General features: G+C 51.8%; 1 protein-coding gene and 1 pseudogene across 1 annotated transcript in view; one reads left to right on the top strand and one right to left on the bottom strand.

Moving 5' to 3' along the window:
• The window catches only part of LOC135272880 (GTP-binding protein 4-like), a 691,440-nt pseudogene that overhangs the window by 513,778 nt on the left and 156,621 nt on the right, over nucleotides 1-21,041 (top strand).
• Nucleotides 2,711-21,041, bottom strand: part of LOC105734494 (rho guanine nucleotide exchange factor 11-like) — a 45,609-nt gene continuing 27,278 nt past the window's right edge. The window contains 18 exon segments of the mRNA XM_064371589.1: nucleotides 2,711-2,769; nucleotides 3,420-3,609; nucleotides 3,843-4,090; nucleotides 5,007-5,273; nucleotides 6,518-6,579; nucleotides 7,004-7,129; nucleotides 7,848-7,938; nucleotides 9,267-9,434; nucleotides 9,693-9,768; nucleotides 10,352-10,530; nucleotides 11,385-11,502; nucleotides 12,004-12,129; nucleotides 12,285-12,364; nucleotides 12,652-12,798; nucleotides 13,651-13,838; nucleotides 14,062-14,109; nucleotides 14,199-14,378; nucleotides 18,101-18,227. Coding sequence (XP_064227659.1) covers nucleotides 2,711-2,769; nucleotides 3,420-3,609; nucleotides 3,843-4,090; nucleotides 5,007-5,273; nucleotides 6,518-6,579; nucleotides 7,004-7,129; nucleotides 7,848-7,938; nucleotides 9,267-9,434; nucleotides 9,693-9,768; nucleotides 10,352-10,530; nucleotides 11,385-11,502; nucleotides 12,004-12,129; nucleotides 12,285-12,364; nucleotides 12,652-12,798; nucleotides 13,651-13,838; nucleotides 14,062-14,109; nucleotides 14,199-14,378; nucleotides 18,101-18,227 — 2,480 coding nt within the window.

Raw genomic sequence — 21,041 nt, 5'->3', positions numbered from 1 at the left:
CTAATGATTGTTTCTTTTGCTGTACAGAAGCTCTTAAGTTTAATTAGATCCGATTTGTATAGGTTTTCAGTTTTATTCTATTGTGATTGGGAAAGTACTTTGTATGATTTTAGTCTTTGAAAATATATTAACTTGGTTTCTAGCCTAATATGTGGTCTATCCTGGAGAGTATTCTTCCATGTTCTCTTGAGAAAACTTTAAGGTGTATTCTGCTCCTTTTGGGTGAAGTGTTCTGTATTTGTCTGTTTGGTCCAACTGGCTTATATATTTAAGTCCTCTATTTTAAAAAAATTGTTATTTTAGCCATTTTTGAGAGTGAAGTATTTGAGTTTTTAGCATTTATTATACACCTATCAATGTCTTCTTTTAATTTCTCTCACTTTATCTTTGTATATTTTGGAGTTCTGATGTTTAGTAAATGTATGTTTATAACTTCTATAATTTCCTGCTGAATAAATCTCTTTAACAATATATATGTCCTGTGTAGTCTTTTATCACAGTTCTCAAAGTTAATTGTGTCTAATGTTAGTGTATCCACCTAAGCCCATATCCTTATCTGCACCCTTCACCAGTAATGACTCCTGTATCTGTTTTGATGCCCAACTAGACTGTACCCTAATGAGGACACAGCCGAGGATTGTGAGAGGTACAAGAGTCAGGGTATTAGATATTTAGGGCTGGAAGCGAATTTGTCACTGGAATCCACCACTGAATGCCGGGAGACAGAGGTGATATGGCTACAATCTTGGTGATGTGGCTGTGTCTGTGGGATGTGGATGGGTGATGACAGTGAGGAACTGGCTGGGCCTGAGGGAACCCTCCTGCTTAGGTTTGGCTTTTAAAGTACTGAAGCTCATTGAGGGCAGCTGATGAGACCTCTTGATTCGGGGTCCACTAGCTCCTTTATATATATATACACGTGTGTGTGTGTGTGTGTGTAACTGAGTTCAGTGTTTTGTCAGGTTTTCTCCATGGGGTTGTATAACTTCAGTTTGCCCAGCCCCCAGTTCAGTGAGTGCACATCTGAAGCTCTGGGAGGGAAGAGGCAAGATCGGGGTCCGGGGGTGGGTGGGCTCCCTCTGGTTCCTACTATCCAATCCTAACCAGGCTTACAGAGAACAAACACCGTGTCTTTTATCACAGCGATTCCAAGAAACACACACACCACCATGAATAATATTTAACTTTCCTTAAAAAAAATCTTGGCCGGGTGCGGTGGCTCACGCCTGTAATCCCAGCACTTTGGGAGGCCGAGGAGGGTGGATCATGAGGTCAAGAGATCGAGACCATCCTGGTCAACATGGTGAAACTCCATCTCTACTAAAAATACAAAAAATTAGCTGGGCATGGTGGCGTGTGCCTGTAATCCCAGCTACTCAGGAGGCTGAGGCAGAATAATTGCCTGAACCCAGGAGGCGGAGGTTGCAGTGAGCCGAGATCATGCCATTGCACTCCAGCCTGGGTAACAAGAGCAAAATTCCGTCTCAAAAAAAAAATCTTAACCATGAAAGGAAGAAAATAGAAGAGTATACATCATCTTAACAGCAAAACAGTCATTTCCATATCTATATTATATATATATATATTTATATATATGTGTATATATATGTGTATATATATATTTTTATATATATGTGTGTGTGTATATATATATATGCGTGTGTGTGTATATACACCTAGCACAGTGTGTATATTCTATTCATCAGGGAGAGTTGGTGAGGACGTGGTGATGGGGCTGATGCTGCAGCGGCCCCTCGGATGGTCCTGGGTGAATTCAGGGACCTAGCATTCAGACCTCCTCTCCCCACCTCCTGGGGCCCAGTCTTCAGCTCCGTACCTGCTTCACTGGTTTTCTACAGGGACAGGGTGGGGAAGAGAGAACATAGGTGGGGCGAGAAACTCCCATGGTCAGATCTTGCAAAGATCAGGAGTCCAGGGAGGGAGGGAGCAGCTCGGCAGCAAGCTGTGGAGGGCAGGCTCCGGAGCCAGGTGGCACGGGGAGCCAGGTGGGACGGGGAGCCAGGTGGGACGGGGAGCCAGGTGGGATGGGGAGCCAGATCTTCTCACTCACAGAGACAGGGACACTCAGGCCTGGCTCCCCGTATAGTCCTGATCCTGGGGCTGGGTTAACTAGGAGATACAAGTGAGCCCCCTCTTCCCTTAGCAGCTCCTTCCATAACTGTCTCCAGCACTCCAGGAACAGGAACAAAAAAGGTCAAAGTTATTTACAACAGCAAAGATGCACATACAATAAATACGTATTTATTGGACCAAAGTGACAACGGGGAGGGGAGGCACCCACCTCCGCCTGGGGTCTTGTGGAGAAAGAGGGGAGGAAGAAAGTGCATTTACACAGAAGTCTCCTCTCACTTGCAGGTCTGAGGGCAGCACACGTCCAGGCGTGCACGCGTATGCACGTGTGTGGGGTGAGGGCAGCCATGGTGATTGGGGGCCTTTCAGATGCAGTCAGCATCCTTAGGAGACACCAGGCCTTAGAGGGTTGGGCTGAGGGAGGGAAACGACACTGAAACTTGACTCCGATCTGAGCAGACCAAGCAACATGCCGGTCTCCCCCAAGGCCTTGGTTGGATCCTAGTTTCCCCAACTGCCTCCTCCACAGTGAGGACAGTTAGGATCCCCCCACCCTGGGTCCAGTCTCAGGCCAGTCCCTGGAGAAGTGGGGACGCAGGGGATTTGGTGGTTTGCACGGTTATGGTCCTGGTGACGCAGCTGCGGCTGCTGCGCTCTCCTCCAGGGGGGTGTCAGAGCCTGCAGGGGGAGGATGAAGGTGAGGAACTGGCCAGCCTGAGGCCACCGCTTCCACGTTTTGTCTAGAAAGTGTTCAGGCTCATGAGAGGAGCTCCTTCAGCACCTTCCCTCTCCTCCAGAAACCCTAGTTTCTTGTAGGGCTTGAAAAGGGCTATCTACCGAACTCCACTTGCATCAGCCCCGAAAGCCCTTAGGTCAAGTAGGTATGTGCCAAGTCTTCCTGAGTTACAACATAGCCTGGCCCACCCAGTATGGTTCTGTGCCATTTAATAAGCATGAGTCTTAGGCCAGCACTGCGGTGTGCACCTGCAAGCCCTTATCTCAAATATTATATAAACACACACACACACACACACACACACACAATGAAAATAATTAAGAAAAGGAAAAAGGTCTCAGATGTGAGACCAGGCTCCTCCTGGTTTGTTACCTCCATAGCACAAGGAATAAGAGGGCTCAATTCTAAGTTCCCCATTTTGCAGGGAAGCGTCTGTGGGGTCCCTCTCTGAAGCTGAGGGAATGAATTCATTTCACTCAAGGGGAAACCAGACTCTCAGAACCACCATCTCTTACTGCTTGGCAATGTGTCCTCACAAATTGGGGGACTTCTCCCTGACGGTAGGTACCGAGAGGGACCTGGCTTCACTCACCATCCTCAGGGCAGGGCCCCAGTTCATGGCTGTTCCCGGAGTCAGAAGCCAGGGGCTCCTTAGTGGGAGGTGAGAGGGAGCCATCTGTCCAACGAGCTGCTTCTGTGTGGAAACTGCCCACAGGCGTGCTGCCACCAGACGACTCTCCCCCAAGGGACTTGGGCAGCTCTCTGTGGGCCAGCTCCATGTCCTGGAAGAGTCGGCGGGGGATTGTCTGCTCAAGTCCTTCTATTTCTAGCTAAGGCCCCTGGGGAAGGGGTCACACTCTGATCTGTGCTGGGCCTTAGGGAAGGGGGTGTGATTTAAGGGTGGCTGGGTGAGCTGGGGGAAGATCCCTGGGCCAGGACAGGATCTAGAGCTCATAGGGAATGGTTTTGGGGTGACGGACTGGAGTCTTGCAGGGACAAGCCCTGTTTCCCTCACCTTGAGCCTGTTGAGCTTGAGGGTGAGCTGCTCAATGGTATGGAAGATCATGCCCTCGTCCCTGAGGGCCAGGCTTTGGGGAGAGCGGCTGGGGCGTCTTGGATCTCCATTGCCTCCCTGCAGCTGAGACTGAGGCTCTATCTGCTCTGCAGGGAGGCCGTCAGGCAGAGGGGGGCTCGTGGGTGCCCCCAAAAGGTCGGTGCTTGAGTCCAGGGGTCCTGCTGGCATGCTGACATAAAAGCAGTTCCCTGTCCCCACAAGAAGAGAAAAGCGATCAGGAGGCAAACAGAGAAGTTGGAGCTATCCCCCCGCTCCTGTGGGGTTCCCCAGCTGCTTGATAGTGCAGGCCAGGCAGCCCTCTCCAGGCGAAGTCTGAGCACGTGGGCCTTGCTCACTGTCTGCCAGCCCCCTAAAAGCCCTGCTACCCAGCCTTTCTAGACGGTACGTTGCTCAGTCTGGCCCTAACCCGGGGGAGATGCTGAGCAGTGAACTCAAGGGAGAAGTGTTGGGCTGCAGTGTTTCATTTGGGGAAATGGGAGTGGCTCCCCCTCCTTGAGTAAACAGATCAGGGGCTGGTTTCAGGCTCTTCTTCTAAAAGGAGCGGGCAGCAGCCCTCTCGCCCTGCCTGACTCCAGCTCTGGATGAACTGCAGCCCTGCCCTGCTCCTCTGCCATCCATGCCACGAGCCTCTGGAGGTCCCTCGACCCAACCGAGGGGCATCAGAGACAGCTGGAGGAAAGATTTGGAGGGTTCCTGACAGGCAGGAAGCTCAGAGAACCACTGCAGAACCTGGGAGGCCCTTTCAGCTGCTTTCCACAGTGACACTGGAGTGGCGTCTGGGGTGGGGAAGCAGCTGCTCGCGACCATCAGGTGAAGGACACTGGGCTCCCGGCACCAGGCCAGGCTTCCCTGCCCCTCTCACAACTGCACGCAGGTGTTTATCCCTGCTGCTCTGAGCGGGAGCCTGGACAGGTGGCTTCTTAAGGCTGGATGGACAGCACAGGGCCGGTCTGCGTCCTTAGGTCCACATCTTCCTCCTCCCCTTTCCGGGCAGCTGAGGGAGCTGGTGGGTGTGTGTGTGACTGCGGGCAGGGGTCCGGCTCTGCCCTCAGGTCCCACACACCAGTCCTGGCCTGTCTTTGGCTCCGAGGGGAAAGTTATTACCTGTAGCCTTTGTTCCGCTTTCCACTTCAGGCGGCTCAGGCTCTGACTGGCCACTCTCTGGTAGTGCAGGGACAACCTTGCTGCCTGCCGCCTCAGCTGCACCGACACCACCACCACCAGGAAGAGGAGAGACCGAAAGACAAGGAAAGGGAAGGGAGAGCGAGCAGGAAGGAGAGAGGGCAGGAGGTGGGGGCAGGGGAGGAGAAATCGGGAAGAACAAGGTGAACACAAGATCATACACGATGACATCCCAGGCAGCGCGGAGAACTTTCCACCGATTCACCGAGAGAGAAGGAAGGTCAGTTCCCAGAAACCCAGGACAGGCAGGCCTCGGGCAGATGGAATGAAAAATGCTACTGGAAGGGAGGCAGAGCGGAGCCCCAGGGGAGGGCAGGAAGCCCCTGCTGCAAGGCCCCAGGCGTGGAACCCCGCCCTGTGCGTGCCCCAGGCTTTGTTCTTTCTTTCTTGCCACCCTCTCAGACTAGCCCACTCTTCCCGGGGTGGGGACCTTCCTCCCTGGGCTCACTGCTTGGGCCGGGCAAACCTGTCTGCCTCCCTGCGAGCTTGTCTCCGCTCTTCTTGTCTCAAGGCCGCCCGTGGTGCTCCCCAACCTGGGCTGCCTTCCTGTCACCTTGCTCACTCCCCAGACCCCTCACTCGCCTGGTGTCTTCCCAGCCTTGTCCTCCACACCCTGTAGTCCCATCTGCCACCTCTGCTACTGTTGTCACTGGGCACTTCCTTTGGCCGGCACTGTCCCAGGCTCTAAGCATACAACAGTAAGCAAAACAAAAAGATCCCTGCCCATGCTGAGCATACATTCTAGTGGAAGGACACACAAAAATAGACACTTCAGTCAGTTATGCAGTTTGTTAGAAGGTGGTAACTTCCACGGGAAAGAAGAAAACAACAGAGTATGGCGTGAGGATTGGGCAGTGCTGGCGTTAAACAGATTGGGTAAAGGGGACACAGGAACAGACGCGGAGGTGCGGCGTTAGGAGAAAAAGCATTCTAAGCAGAAGGAAGCAACAGGGACCCAGCCAGGAAGCCTGAGATTTCTCCTGAACCCAAGACCCCAGGTTACTCCACACACAAGCTCTCAATAAGAACGCCGTCCCCTCTACCAATCCCATCACGGTAAGTGCATCTGAAGCCTTTTGAGCGCCCTGGCCCCCCATGTTTCCCATTCCTGTAGCTGCGGCACGCATCTCTCTCCCCAGCAGTAATCCCCGGCTGGAGGATGCAGGGGACCCCGTCAGGCTGCTCCTCTTCCTCCACAGCTGATGCCATCACCCAGAGAGGCTGGGTGGGAATCTCTGGTCAGGTGAGTGAGCTCACACTTGCCTAAGTATATTCAGTCTGCTCTCCTTCCTCCTCCAGACTCTTTCTCCCACCCTGTTTCTTCTATACTCTTCATCAAAACCTCACACCCTGGGCCCTGATGGCCTCGCCCATCACCCCCATACTCACACCCAACCTGTGCTGGCTCCCACTGCACAGTTCAGGGCCCTTACCTCCAGGCAGCTCCCCAGGTTCAGGTTCACCATGGAACACGTCTGAGTCATCCAGTTCTACCCTGAAGGAGGAAACCAACCCAGGGTGAGATGTCATGAGATTCCATCATGGACTCCTGTGTTAGAATGGGCGATGGAGTAGGATCTGAGGATGGTGTGGGGCCTCCTCACCTGGCTGGTTTGCATGGCAGCCCGGTGAGGGGGGCTGCTGGCTGAGCTTCCTGGTCCCCTGCTCTACACCCCCATCACCCTACTTCAGGCTCAGGCTCTATTACAGCCAGGTGGCAGGCTGTGGGGGAGCAGACAGGGACAGGAAGCAGGGACAGGGGGCATGTTCTTCCATCTGCCAGCGCTTGGAGCTGTCTGCTCCCTGCTAGCATTTCCCTGTTGTGGCTGTCCACCCCTGGGGTGAAGGACTTAGAAGCAGCAGGAAACAGGAGGTTTGGAGTGGAGAGAGTGCGGGGTCTGGAGGGCTAAGCGCTGCACCTGCTGGGTGTAGATCCCTGGTGGGCTGGCTCCTGGGGCCCTGGGGGTGGAGGATGGACAGGCATTGGGGCAGCTCTGGGGTGCCTGGTGGCGTGCTGCACAGCCTCTTCTAAGCGCTCCATCCATCTGTTGCTCGGCAAGAACAGAGAGGACTGTAGTGAGAGCAAGACCACGGCACACACCACCCCCGTGCTGAGCCCACTGCTTCAGGGCTTCCAGGTCCTTCTCCAGGCCCTAAAGACCCTCTGCCTGGCAGGTTCCCACCTCCCCATACAGTCCTCCCTGGCTGCTCCCTTGGGGTTAGATTACTTGCAGCGACCAAATCCTAGACACCAACCCTCTGTTACGCTTTGTGCAAAGCATTCTGTTTTCTCTCTAAAGTAATTCCCTAACAGGGAGCATTAGCCACATTTTACAAATGAAAACCCTGGAGGTGGGAAACGGGTTGACTCGACCCGCCTCTTTCCACTGTACCACACCACCTCTGGCGGCTGCCATCAGAAAACACGGGCTGGGTGGGAGGCAAACGCCTGAGAAGGATGCATGAATCTAATTTGCCTGATGGTGAAGGGAGTAGGGCAGGAAGCAGAGAAGCAGCAGCAGCGACTGCGGCTGGAAGACCGCCAGGAGCTCATTCTCCCAGAGGCGGGCCTGGTGACCAGGTCAGGGGTTATGACCCCTCCCAGCTTCTCTTCTTCTGTCCTACCTCCCACTTCCCTTCCCAACTCCCTGTCCAGGGACTGCTCTGGGGCCCAGCCCTGGCCTTGCTGTCCACCATCCTCATACACACCACCCTGGTCCCAAGGGGACCACAGTTACGGATGACCCCTCAATCAAGTCTCACATGTTCTTGTCTGATGGCGTCAGTGCAACCAGCTCATAGATCTGAGGTGGGCCCAGATTGGAGGTGCAGATGATGAAGAAGGCCCGTTTATCTGCGTGAGGAAAGGAAGGTAGAAGGGCCTATATTAGGGACGGCAGGTGTGACTGCAACCTGGGCCAGGGTGACAGAGTGGGACCCAAAGCCCTGACCCTCAATGAGGATGAAGAGTGCAGCGTGAGACAGAGGTGGGTCATCGGGACCACTTGGAACCCACTTACACAAGGGACAGAGGAAATTCCAGGACCCCTAATGTCACCTTTCACAGCCACCATTCCTTTCATGCTCTAATAATAGTGATGGCCGACGCGTGTATGGTGCTTAGGACTGACAAAATGGTTTTTTTATCTTGAGACAGAGTCTTGCTCTGTCACCCAGGCTGGAGTGCAGTGGTGAGATCTTGGCTCACTGCAACCTCCACCTCCTGGGTTCAAGTGATTCTCCTGCCTCAGCCTCCCGAGTAGCTGGAATTACAGGCCCCTGCCACCACGCCTAGTTAATTTTTGTTGTTTTAGAAGAGATGGAGTTTCACTATGTTGGCTAGGCTGGTCTTGAACTCATGACCTCAGAGTGATCTGCCTGCCTCAGCCTCCCAAAGTGCTGGGTTTGCAGGCATGAGCCGCTGAGCCTGGCCAGGAGTTTCTAAAACTTTTTCATACCTGTCATCCCTTTTGATTTCCCCAAGAAGTAGGGTAGGTATCACTCCTATCTCACAGATGAAGGAAGTGAGCCCAGAGAATTTGGTTGCCTGACTCTTGCTCCAGAGCCTTTTCTCACACACATGGCACTTCTCACTGAAATGCCTTTGTCCAGTGGACCCAGCTCTGTACTGTAGGTACTAACATCTAACATCTTTTGGAACCAAGCTCTGCTCAAGTCACTCTTGTAGCAGAAAGCTGTGTCCTACTCACCCTGCCTAATCCTATTCTTCCCCGTCCTGCTCGGACACTCTTGCCCCATCCTCGGTGTGCACATCCCAACCAAACCAGCACTGTGCTGGAGGACCGCTGACCACGCCTGCACAAGGCTGTCTAGTTTCCTCTCGGTGCTGGAGGACCGCTGACCACGCCTGCACAAGGCTGTCTAGTTTCCTCTCGGTGTTGGAGGACCGCTGACCATGGCTGTCTAGTTTCCTCTTGGTGCTGGAGGACCGCTGACCACACCTGCGCACGGCTGTCTAGTTTTCTCTTGGTCCCCCCCAACCCTCATCCTACCCCACTCTGTCCTCTGCTTAGGCTGGGTCAGGACAGGAAGAAAGGAACATAGGTGGACTGGTAGGTCCTGTAAAGGCCTCAAACTGGTCTTGCCTCATCCAGCTGGACAGGAGTAATAGAGATCACGGTCCCCGAGCCCGAGGCCAGCCTGGACCATCTCCCCAGGTACCTGTGGCCACAGAGCGGATGAGCACGGCATTGAGCTTGAGCACGGGGCTGAAGGTCTGCTTGCTGCCTGAGAAGCCCACGGCAGTCTTGCTGTGGCACTTCAGCCGTAGCTTCTTCTTCTTTTTCTGCAGCAGCACTAGGAGGTCCACCAGCAGCAGCACGTGAAGGTCTGGAGGGGTATGGTCGGGGGGAGGCGTTACCTGGTCCCACTCATCCCTCACGAGCACAATGCGGAGCCTCAGGCTCTTGGAGGCTCTAGGAAGCCCTGGGAGTCTGGTGACCCCATTTCTCTTTCTGGTTACTCCTTTCCCATGTCCCAACATGTCACCTCCAATCATGTTTCAATGCTTGGGAAACACACAGAGAAGAGCCCAGGGAGGCCCACCCACTGCAGGTTCCTGCTCAGTCCCAGTGCCCTGGCACATACCCAAGGTCTTATCCTTGCTGATCCTCCAGGTCAGGGGCCCTTCATGAATCATTTTTCTGGTTGTAAGATCCAAGCTCTGTTAAGGAGACACCATTCATTCATTCATTCATTCATTCATTCCAGTATTTGAGAACCTACTGTGTGCCAGACATTGTGCTAATGTGCTGGGAATTGGTAAATAAGAAACAGTCCTTGCCCTTACTCTCTTGTAGGGGATGAAGACAAGCAAAAAGGTAACTGTGAAGTCATGTGCCACGTGCCAGCTGGGAGATATACTGATGGCTCTGACTTTGGGTCTCCCACCCGCCCCTACCATGTGCCAGCTACAGTCCTAAAAAGACCACACACTGCTTTTCCCGGCCATGCCTCCAGCTCTGCTCCCTCCCAGAGGACCTCCACCTTTCCTCCAGTTCTACCCGGTGCCCTGCTCTCTCAGGCTGAGTTCCAAGATTTAGTCTTTCCTGGGTGGGGCTGTCTGCCTTGTTCATCTAGGGACAGGGTGACAGTAACAGGGTATGTGTCTTCTGGGGCTCCATCATGCCACCGTATCTGGTCTGTGTCTCCTACCTCTAAGACTCTCCAAGCCCTGCCAGAGTTCTGCTCCTAAGGGTGTGCAACAAGTGTGAGGGGTTGACGGTGCTGCAGCCTCTGCCTCCTACCTGGAACTCTGCTGCCAGGGGGTTGCTGGCCCTCTTCAGGGCGGTGGCATCCAGGCGTTTCTGGTAGCCCTCTAAACGGTGGCGGTTCTCTGTTTGCTTCACTGCTTCATTCACATACTTGAGAATCTCCTGGCACTGGTCCCGGGCCCGGCAGAGCTTCTCATGCTCAGAGGTGCCACCTACCAAACAGGACAGAGGAGATGGTTGGGGCTCCTGCCTGAGAAGTCTATCACAGCGTCAGCTGTTACCTGCCTGAATGCATCCATGGCAACTGGCTTGCTTCAAACCAGCAGGTGTGGGTGGGTAGAGGTGAGCCACTCCTGCCTCACATGAGGACCTCAAGTGATAAGGGTAACTTTTACTGAGCATCACCAGGTCTCAGACAGACCACTGCTTTGAAGACACTGATAGCTCTTGGGAATTCCTGCCTCTACCACAGCCAGCTCTACAGATGCAGGGGACAGACTGTGGGAATGGTCACGATAACGCCTCCAGAAAGCCCGTTCAAATCAGGCTGCGGTTCCCAACACTTCTCTGTCCTGATCCCAATGTCTGAAATTTGGGGGTAGTAAAAGATGCCCAGGACACCAGGGAGAGTGACAAGCTGAGGCTAGACCCCCTTGTTCAGTCTTCCCCCTGCTCCTCTAGGGTTACCACATAGGCTGTGTCTTTTGTGCACTGCAGGGGGCATGAATGGGGATAAAGTCCAGCCCCATTCAACCAGGGGGACCCAGGTGCCCTTGAGTGCCAGCCTGTGCCAAGCACCGGATGGATGCTTTCCCTGGATTTACACAAAGGCTCCAAACAGGTGGGCCTCTGATAGCGGCCCTTACTCCTCCCACTGTTGAATACCTTATATTTTCCAAAGGACATTTATAATCATTTTCTTCTCTGACATGCCCCACAACAGGACAAGGATGAAGACACCAAAGGCCACAAGGCACAGTGACTTGCTAAGGTCACAAAGCAGTGCCAGAATGAGGGTCTGGCAGGAGGCCTGCTACCCGTGGTGCAAGCCCCTTCCCAGGCCTACCCTCTGTGTGCTTGATGATGCTCTCCAGCAGCAGTGGGTACTTGGTGAGCCGCTGCATCTCGGAGACGATGAGGTCTCTCAGCTGCAGCCGGTGGCACTGAGGGTGGCTCTCAGCCTCCTAGACAGCAGGAGACACAGAAGGGAGGAGATGTCAACGTGGCTGGGAGCTGGCTTATGGCCTCAGGGCCAAGATGGGTGTGAACATGAGAAACAGATCCTAACTCCAGATGGGTCGCTCAGAAATGGTAGTGGCAGCTTCTTCCTTAAAGGTGTAGAGAACGGTTGGTGGTGGCAGGGAGACACCAACCCAAGGAAGGGATACGGTCAAAACAGAAAGGCAGGTATACTGCTGCCACTCTATAGACAACGAAACTGAGATCCACCTCCGTGCACACAGGTGCTGGTGGGTAAGCCAGGCCTCTGACTGCTAATCCAGGATCCTTTTCAACAAACAGCCGTCTCTTTGTCTAGAGTGAGTCAGTGCTTTTGAGGAACTCGTGCGGAAAGATGGAGGGAGTCGCTGTAGAGAGGGAGGGTGTGGCCAGAAGGAGAGAGGCTCAGGAGACCCTTGGTGACGCTGATGGAGATGAAGGAAGGCCGGGGCATGGGTGAGACATACCTGCATGAAGAGCTGGAATCGGCTCTCCTTGCGCTGCTTGGTCTTGATTAGCTCTAGGGCTATTGACTGATAGGAACAGAACTGTGCAGCCACCTGCTGGAATTCCTCTCGGGCAGGGCCATCGAACTAAAGAGGCAGAATGGACACAGGACGAGGCATCACATCCCTGCCTGGGACCGGTCCCCTGCCTATCCCTTCCTTTGCCAAATTCCCTGGCCTTGGGGAATGAGAATCTGCCTCCCCCAATCTCCTTGCTGAGAGGGAAACATTTGGAGCTATACCCGGGCCAGCATGAGGTCACTGATCTCTTTGATGACGGGGCCTTCCTCCCGGAGCTTCTTCATGGCTTTACACCAGGAATCTAGGGTGAGAATAGAACAACTAGAAATGCCTGGGGTTGAGCTCAATTGCCAGAACCTTTCTGACAGAAACAAGTGAATCTCTGACATCAGTGCCATGGGGAGGGTCTGGAAACCATTTTACTTTTGGGTGAACTCCAGTGCTGGTTTCAGGCTGTCCACAGATCTTTTCCTCACCAGGGATTGGTGGGGGGTTATCTACTCAGGGAGGTCCTGGCAGGTGGGCCAAAGTGGAACAGGAAGCTGAAGGGCGGCAGAGGAGGAGTCTGGAGGGGCACCAGCTCCTTACTGTGAATCTCTATGAGTTCAGGCAGCTTCGGGAAGAGTCGGGCCAGCTCCTCCCTGGGCATCAGGTTCTCCTTCTTCATTCGCTGGTAGAAGATCAGGTCCAGGACACAAAGTGTGCGCAGGTGGGAAGCTTCAGTCACAAACAGCTCTGAGTGGTGGTTGTGACAAGGAAGGTAGAAAGCCAGGGAGAAAAGAGATCAGCAAGTATCTAGAGTCCCTGCCCGGGCCCCTCCACCACTCTACTTTTGGGGGAATTGAAGTGCTGGTTTTAGATCATACAACTTTTCTCTCACCCCAAGGGCCAGAACTGAGGGGGACCTTACAGCAACAGGCAACGTGGAGCTGCTCCAGCCCACAGGGGCCCCCACCCTATTTGCCTCTTTCCCACCCTTGTGTCTTAGGCATTCTGGACCTATTCCCACGCGTGTGAGCAGAGCTGCGGGCAGTGGTTCCCACGTGTGTGAGCAGAGCTGTGGGCGGGAGGGCCCATGTGTGTGAGCAGAGCTGCGGACAGTGGTTCCCACGTGTGAGCAGAGCTGCGGGCAGTGGGGCCCATGTGTGTGAGCAGAGCTGTGGGCAGTGGTTCCCACGTGTGAGCAGAGCTGCGGGCAGTGGGGCCCATGTGTGTGAGCAGAGCTGCGGGCAGTGGTTCCCATGTGTGTGAGCAGAGCTGCGGGCAGTGGGGCCCATGTGTGTGAGCAGAGCTGCGGGCAGTGGTTCCCACGTGTGACCGGAGCTGCGGGCAGTGGTTCCCACGTGTGTGAGCAGAGCTGCGGGCAGTGGTTCCCACGTGTGTGAGCAGAGCTGCGGGCAGTGGTTCCCATGTGTGTGACCGGAGCTGCGGGCAGTGGTTCCCACGTGTGAGCAGAGCTGCGGGCAGTGGGGCCCATGTGTGTGAGCAGAGCTGCGGGCAGTGGTTCCCACGTGTGTGAGAAGAGCTGCGGGCAGTGGGGCCCACGTGTGTGTGAGCAGAGCTGCGGACAGCGGGGCCCATTCTCACCATTGATGACCTCTTGCTGGACAATCTCCCTCTGGGTTAGCCCAGCCACCACATCCTTGCCCACTGTATCCTGCCAATTTTGGGCATCTGGCTTTGGCTCCAGGTCAGATAGCAGGCCCAGATCATCCTCTAGGAGGTGGGGAAGGAGGGCATCTGTGCAGAACCCCAAGCTGGGGCACTCAATGCTCCTAGGTGAAAACAGGCAGCTCAGCTTCACTCCGGAGGAAGAACTCACACAGAGGGTTTGGCCCTCCTTCTCCTGCTCAACCTGCTTGCCCCATGCACATGTGAAACTGGTGGGCCCAGAAGAGGAGACACCCACCCAACCAGCCTTTTGCGGGTGAGAGAGCAGTTAGGTGTGGCTGGGACACGGAGACACCAAACAGAGGCCCCACAGTGCCCATCACTTACCTGCGGCCCATTTTGGGAGTGAAAGGAGGGGTTGGGTTCTCAAGAGACCTGTGCAGGGAATGTCAACTCTCAGCAACCCTCTATCCTTGCCCACCCCCCAAAATGACCATGGGTGCAGCCACTGTAGCCCTGCCCACCTGGTGGAGAGGCTGGGGACGGAAGACGATGCCGACTGGTGCAGGCGAGTAGCCTCTGCGGCAGCATCCATGTCAATGTCACTGCAACAGCGGGGCACGTTCTCTGCCTTTTGAGACTGTTTCATCTCTTCTCGGCCCTTGAGGCTTTCAGAGCAGCTCAGGCAAATCTCTGAGCGTGAACTGGGGAGAAAAGACAGAGACTTTGGGACTTGGGAAGCCAGTGGGCCATGCTTACATCCTGGCCAGCTCTTACCTGCAGCTCCATCTCAGGGGTGCCCCCATGCCGCAGGTTCTCCCTGCCAAACATGGCCAAGGCACCTGGATGGCAGCAGAAGCTTCTCAGTGACAGGCCATTTTTGCTGCTCTACAAACTCCTTCCCTCTCCCCAGCCTAGCCTGATGGATGAACAGAGTCATCTTCCTCTGGAGCTATTAGGAAGGGATCCTAACAGGAAGATGAAACCTGGGGCAAATGAATATAGAGTTGTAGTGTGTCCAGAGGCCTGAGAAACCATGGTCCTGTCAGGAAGGTGGTGGACATCATTGTCCCTCATCAGAGACCACAGAGTCCAAGCTTCCTGCCCCTGGGGCCGTCCAGTGGCCAGTCCACGTTGCCCTTGCTTTGGAACGAGTCAGCTCCCACCTTCAACTCTGCTTGAGGCGGACCTCTTTTACAAGGTCATAAGAGGAAAGCAGAGTCACTATATTGGCAGCTCATTTTAGGATATTCCACAACTGTCAGAAATTTCTATCAGAAAATTCTATCTGCTGCCTGTCAGAAAGTGCTGCCTGTCAGAAAATTCTGTCTGCTGCTGGATTCCTAGCCCTCCAGTTGTGGTGAGGATGAGTTCCATTCTTATTTTAACAGTGCCCTTCCAAAGATTCCATTACCTCTCAGGAGCAGACAGGCTTGTACTTAAAGGGGCCTTTTTACTGATGGGCAGGACCCACTCCTTGGCCAGCTGTGCTTGGCCACTGAGTGTCTCTGGAGTTTGATGAGATGCTGATGACTGGGTGTTGTGGTGTCGGGTCCTGCCATGCATCAGCCCAAGACAGCTGGCATCTCTGACCCCTAACTGCCCCAGGATGGTCCCTCACCCCCATGCCGTGGCCCTGCTGGGCTGGCTCTTTTCTGATATTATCAGTAATCTACATCCTGCTCTGCTTCTAGGACCACAGGAGGCCTGGAAATGCCTGCAGAGCTCTTAACAGCACAGCAAGTTGCTGCAATGAGGAGCTAAATGTCTCGGTCTCCATTCATCGTGGCCAAACTGCCAGATGATCCAAAATGGAGCTCATCTCCTAGGGTCCTGAGATGGGTTTATCTGCAGGGTTAGAAAACACACTGCCCACCGATCCCCTACTAAATCCACCCTCCAGAATTCTGTTAGAACAATCCCGACCCAGGCTAACTCGGAACCCTTTTCACAGCATCCTAATGGGTCCCTGTACCACCACAACAAACACCCAGTAGAGTCACTGGAGCTGCAGAGCTAAGCACCTTCCTTCAAGCACCCAGAAGTGAGTAATGGTCCCACCAACAAGTGAGGTGTATCATCTAGCTTTGGCCCAAAATTCCTAGGGTACTGCCTTCTAGAACTGGGGAATCTTAAACTTGCTGAGTATCTACAACAAGCTCTCACCCATCATACTGCTAATACTATTTCTTCTGAGATTGCCAATGAATTTATAAGCATCAAATCCAAAGGGTTCTGCTTGGAGTGGCTTTAGGATCCTAGTGAACATCTTAGGGCAGATTTACCTAACAATGCCAAGAATGCAAGTTTGTAAATGGTCTCAGATATTTTCTCAAAAGCTTACAATTTTTTTTTTTTTTTTGAGACGGAGTTTCACTCTTGTTACCCAGGCTGGAGTGCAATGGTGTGATCTCGGCTCACCGTAACCTCCGCCTCCTGGATTCAGGCAATTCTCCTGCCTCAGCCTCCTGAGTAGCTGGGATTACAGGCACGCGCCACCATGCCCAGCTAATTTTTTTGTATTTTTAGTAGACACGGGGTTTCACCATGTTGACCAGGATGATCTCGATCTCTTGACCTTGTGATCCACCCACCTCGGCCTCCCAAAGTGTTGGGATTACAGGCGTGAGCCACCGTGCCCGGCTGATGTCTTATAATCTTAAAATATTTGCTATATCTATGACATGTGCTACCACAGGAATCACATAATTTATGTATTAATTAACGTTAGACCTCAATCTTCCCCCTAGTACAAATCTAACCTTTACCTCCCGTAAATCTGTCAATTCTCATGACAACAAAATCTTTAAATAAGTGTTAAGCTGAAAAAAGGCTTCAGATAAACAGAAGGAGTAACCTGCACTCAAGCAGGAAAGCTTAACTCACGGTTTGATAATCAGTTATTTCTTTTTTTTTTTTTTTTGAGATGGAATCTTGCTCTGTCACCCAGGCTGGAGTGCGGTGGCGCAATCTCGGCTCACTGCAACCTTCACCTCTTGGGTTTAAGCGATTCTCTTGCCTCAGCCTCCCGAGTAGCTGGGATTATAGGCAGTTGCCACCATGCCTGGCTAATTTTTTTGTAGTTTTAATAGAGACGGGGTTTCACCATGTTGGCCAGGCTGGTCTTGAACTCCTGACCTCAAGTGATCCACCCACCCCGGCCTCCCAAAGTGCTGGGATTACAAGTGTGAGCCACTGTGCCTGGCCTGGCAATTAGTTGTTTCAAAGGCAAAATAGGCCAGGTGCAGTGGCTCATGCCTATAATCCTAGCACTTTGTGAGGCTGAGGCAGGAAGACTGCTGTGGTCGGGAGTTTGAGACCAACCTGGGCAACGTAAGACTGTCTAAAAAAAAAAAAATTCGCCAGGTGCATGCCTGTATCCCTAGTTATTCAGGAGGCTGAGATGGGAGGATCTCTTGAGCCCAGGGGTTTGAGGCTGCAGTGAGCTATGACTGCACCACTGTACTCCAGCCTGGGTAACAGAGCAAGACCCTGTCTCAAAAAAAAAAAAAAAAAAAAATCAAAGGCAAAATGGCTTGAATATCCAGACTACTACGTGCTGACTTGCTTTCATGCCTGCCTGTACTCCACCTCAATGGCTCTCAGGCTTGAGTGTACACAAGCATTATTCCCCCTCATAAGACCATATGACTATACCTTGAGGGTGATTTAAATAATTTGCATGAATACTTCTGAATACAGGCATTTGATTTTAAGTGTTGGCTGTAGAATTTTAGACATGACTTGATTGCTGTCATGCCACAATCAAGAGCAAGGAAGTCCAAGAATATGTTTTCATGCCAGACAAGGACTCTAGTTAGAACCTGACCAAAGAAGGAGAATATGAGAGATGCCAGTGTCTCAATCCCTTTTTCCTTCTTAAAAGGAAAAAACAATTCATTTGTAATCAATCCACTTGGCCTCTCTTTGCTGAGGTGGACATGATGCCTATAGTTACATCCCTTGTCGTTAAAGTACCCAGCAGAACCTCATCTCTGGCTGTTTTTCACATACAGACAGGAAACGACTTTCTTTTGCCTGCTGGGTCTTTATTTCTCAGGATTTCCTCTTGCCCCCACCATAGTCTTCCTTATCCTTGTCACTTAGGGTTTCCTGATTAACTGCTTTATAATATCTAGCTTGATCTTAGATGAAGGCTACTGAGTTGTCAGGTGGTAAATCCAAAGGGAATTTTAAAAGCGTGTCGTTCTTGGGCTGGAAGTCGGGGATCTCCTTGCTCTCCTACTGGCCTGCTCACCAGCACACAATGTGTCTCCTGAAGATACAGGGGCTGGGGAGGAAGTTCTGTACAGGAAGCTTAGAGGCTAGTGGAGATGGGTAAGGTAGCTGGAATGAAACCCTAGCATCAGCCCCGCCCAGGCCGTACTCTTTGAGCAGCTGGCAAGTCCCATCCAGCCACTGCTACCTGTCACTCTCCAGCAGGTCCTCGGGAAAGCTTCCGGTCGAGAGTCGCTGTGTCCCAGGTTCTGGGGCATCATCCTGCTGATTGTTCTCAAAGTGCTGAATGATGTTCCTCACACTGCCTGGTTTGACTAGAAGCAAAAAGAAAATGAAGGATGCTAGGCTTGCTGTTCAGGGATGGCTTCTCAGGCCCTGACTCCCCCAGACCCCAGCAGACAGAGCAATGAGCAAGCGTGGATGAGAACAGCACAGGACCAAGAGTCAGGAGATGCGCCCTGGTCCCGGCTCTCCTATGAATTCGCCGTGTGGCCCTGGGCAGTCATGCTACCTCTATTCTTTCCTCACGTGCAAAATGAGAGGGTTTGGAAGTCTATTTTCCATAAATGTTCTTTTGGCTCTCATATTATTACAATAATACTTCTGCTTGAAAGTCATGATTAGGTTTTTCCTAAGGGCCACATACAGTTTACAAAAATACCCAGGAAGACCAAAGCACATCTACATGTAATTTGACCATGTTGCCAAAATATATCAGGCGTTTCTCAAATTTAAATGAATTTTAGAGTTCATTATTTCTGTTTCTCTCTGTCTCTCCTTCCTGTGTTTTCTGCCCTTCTCTGGCCTCCATCACTACAGAATCAGACTCTAGTACTGACAGATGACCTAGGAGGAACAGAGGAAAGACTTCACTGGCATTCAAACTCCAGCCCCCTTTCACAGCTAAGGCAGAAGAGAGCTGTTCTTGTTCAGACAGGGCAGAAGAGAGAGTGAAAAGGCACAGGTAGTGCCATCTAGAGCCCCTGGAGAACTCAGACCCATTGTTCCATGGCTCTCGGCAGGAGGGAACAGAGATAAGGAATTCACCATCAAGTCAACTAGCTCAGTTCTCAGCCCAGCCCAGCGATACTAGAACAGGGGTGGGCTAGAGATGCTGGCTGCATGAGACCAGCGGGAAGGATGAGTGGAAATGGGGAGGCAGTATCAACAGCTCAGGGTCTGGGCCTTGATCCTAACCATACTAAGAGTCCTGCCCATGACTTCAGAGATTCTGACATCTGAAGTCATGGGCAAACTTATAAATATACAATCTTACAAAGCTGTCTCAAAATCTGACTTTCATAAGAAAATTTCTATGTCAGAGAGAACAGAAAAAAAAAAAAAAAAAAAACATTTAGCTGCTGTTTTCAAAGTCTACAGCTCCACAGCCTTTAGACAAGTGGCTAAGGAGTATTTTTCTAAAACTGTGTAAGTGGCTGTGTGTGCATATTATAGGAACAAGGGCTACTAACATCACTCTTGTTTTGGAGATTAAGAGCAGATCCGCCTGTCCCAGCCTGAATGTGCACCTGGGCCTTGAAGCCATGCAGATGCCAGGGTCAGCTGAGCAGACACAGCCCTGTGCCGCCTTGGCTGGGTGATGATGTGGGAGTCTGGGAACATCCTATAATGGAAAGCCAACAGGCTGAGTCCCCTCTTCCCTTTCCCATGGGCTACTTGGAAAACACCCAGGTGTGCTCTAGATAGAGTTATATCTTACCTGTGGCAAGAAACAGGTGTAGCCCTGAGATCTGGTATAACTGAATGACCCAGAGTAACGGGAAAAACAGGTAGAAGGAAATGCATTTTTAAAAAGAACGAAGTTATTAGGCACATGGTGCCTCATGCCTACAATCCCAGCATTTTGGGAGGCCAAGGCAGGAGGATCACTTGAGCCCAGGAGTTTGAGACCAGGCTGGGCAATATAGTGAGTGAGACCCTGTCTCTACAAAAGTAGTCAGGTGTGGTGATATACACCTGTGGTCCCAGCTACTTGGAAGGCTGAGGTGGGAGGATTGCTTGAGCTCAGGAGTTCAAGGCTGTAGTAAGCTATGATTACACCATTGCACTCCAGCCTGGGTGACAGGGCAAGACCCTGTCCCAAAAAAAAAAAAAAAACAAACAAAAAAAAAACCAAAAAAACAAAACTGAGGACTGGATTTCAAGGCCATTCTTTTTTCCCCATTGTTTTATAAACTTTTTTCATTAATTCCTTATTTTTACTGCTTAAAATGGCATAGAGTCTAGGAGTTTAGTAACTTTGAAAATAATTTTGAATATTTTTCATTGCCACTTTTACATAAATTGTAGTAAAAGAATAATTTCCTGATTGAGTCCCATTGCTCCCTCCCTCCCTCTCTCTATTTACTGTAGAGCCTAGAGAGTGTGAATCAATTGCATGCACATGGACCTTATTAACAGGAAATGAACTTGGTGCATTCTGGGACACTTCACTGTAGGCGCTAAGCTTCTCGTGCGTTAATGTGTATCACGTTAATGTTTTAAATACATAGATTCTGGAAGATATTAGGTCCTTTAAAATACATTAAGGGTCATTCTTTTTTCACTGCCGTGGTTACGTGGTGCTGGTAGTTAAAAGTCAAGAGAGATGGAGGTGCTACACTGAAGGGCTTAAGTAGATGATAGGAACAAAAATACCCAGGAGAAAAAATTGTTAGAGACTCCTACTTTACTTTAAAAAAAAAAAAAAACACTTTCAAAAATGAGAATTTTTATTATTATTATTTTAACTAAAAACAAAAATCTGAGGCACTGGCTGGGCATGGTGGCTTGCACCTGTAATCCCAGCACTCTGGGAGGATCACTTGAGGTGAGGAGTTCGAGACCAGCCTGGCCAATATGGTGAAACCCCGCCTCTACTAAAAATACAAAAATTAGCTGGGCATGGTGGCACACGCCTGTAGTCCCAGCAACTTGGGAAGCTGAGACATGAGAATCCCTTGAACCTGGGAGGTGGAGTTTGCAGTGAGGTGAGATCACACCACTGCACTTCAGCCTGGGCGACAAGAGTGAGAATATGTCTCCAAACAAAATTTAAAACAAAATCTGAGGTGCTCTGCTTCACTGCAAGACCCTTCAATATGTGAGGATTCCTCTCATTTATATAG

This window comes from Aotus nancymaae, unplaced genomic scaffold (genome assembly GCF_030222135.1).
Source record: "Aotus nancymaae isolate 86718 unplaced genomic scaffold, 86718_ANA_hifiasm-v0.15.2.pri h1tg000141l, whole genome shotgun sequence".
Lineage (NCBI taxonomy): Eukaryota > Metazoa > Chordata > Mammalia > Primates > Aotidae > Aotus > Aotus nancymaae.
Note: the sequence above shows the minus strand (reverse complement) of the source record. Positions and strands in the feature narration are given on the sequence as shown.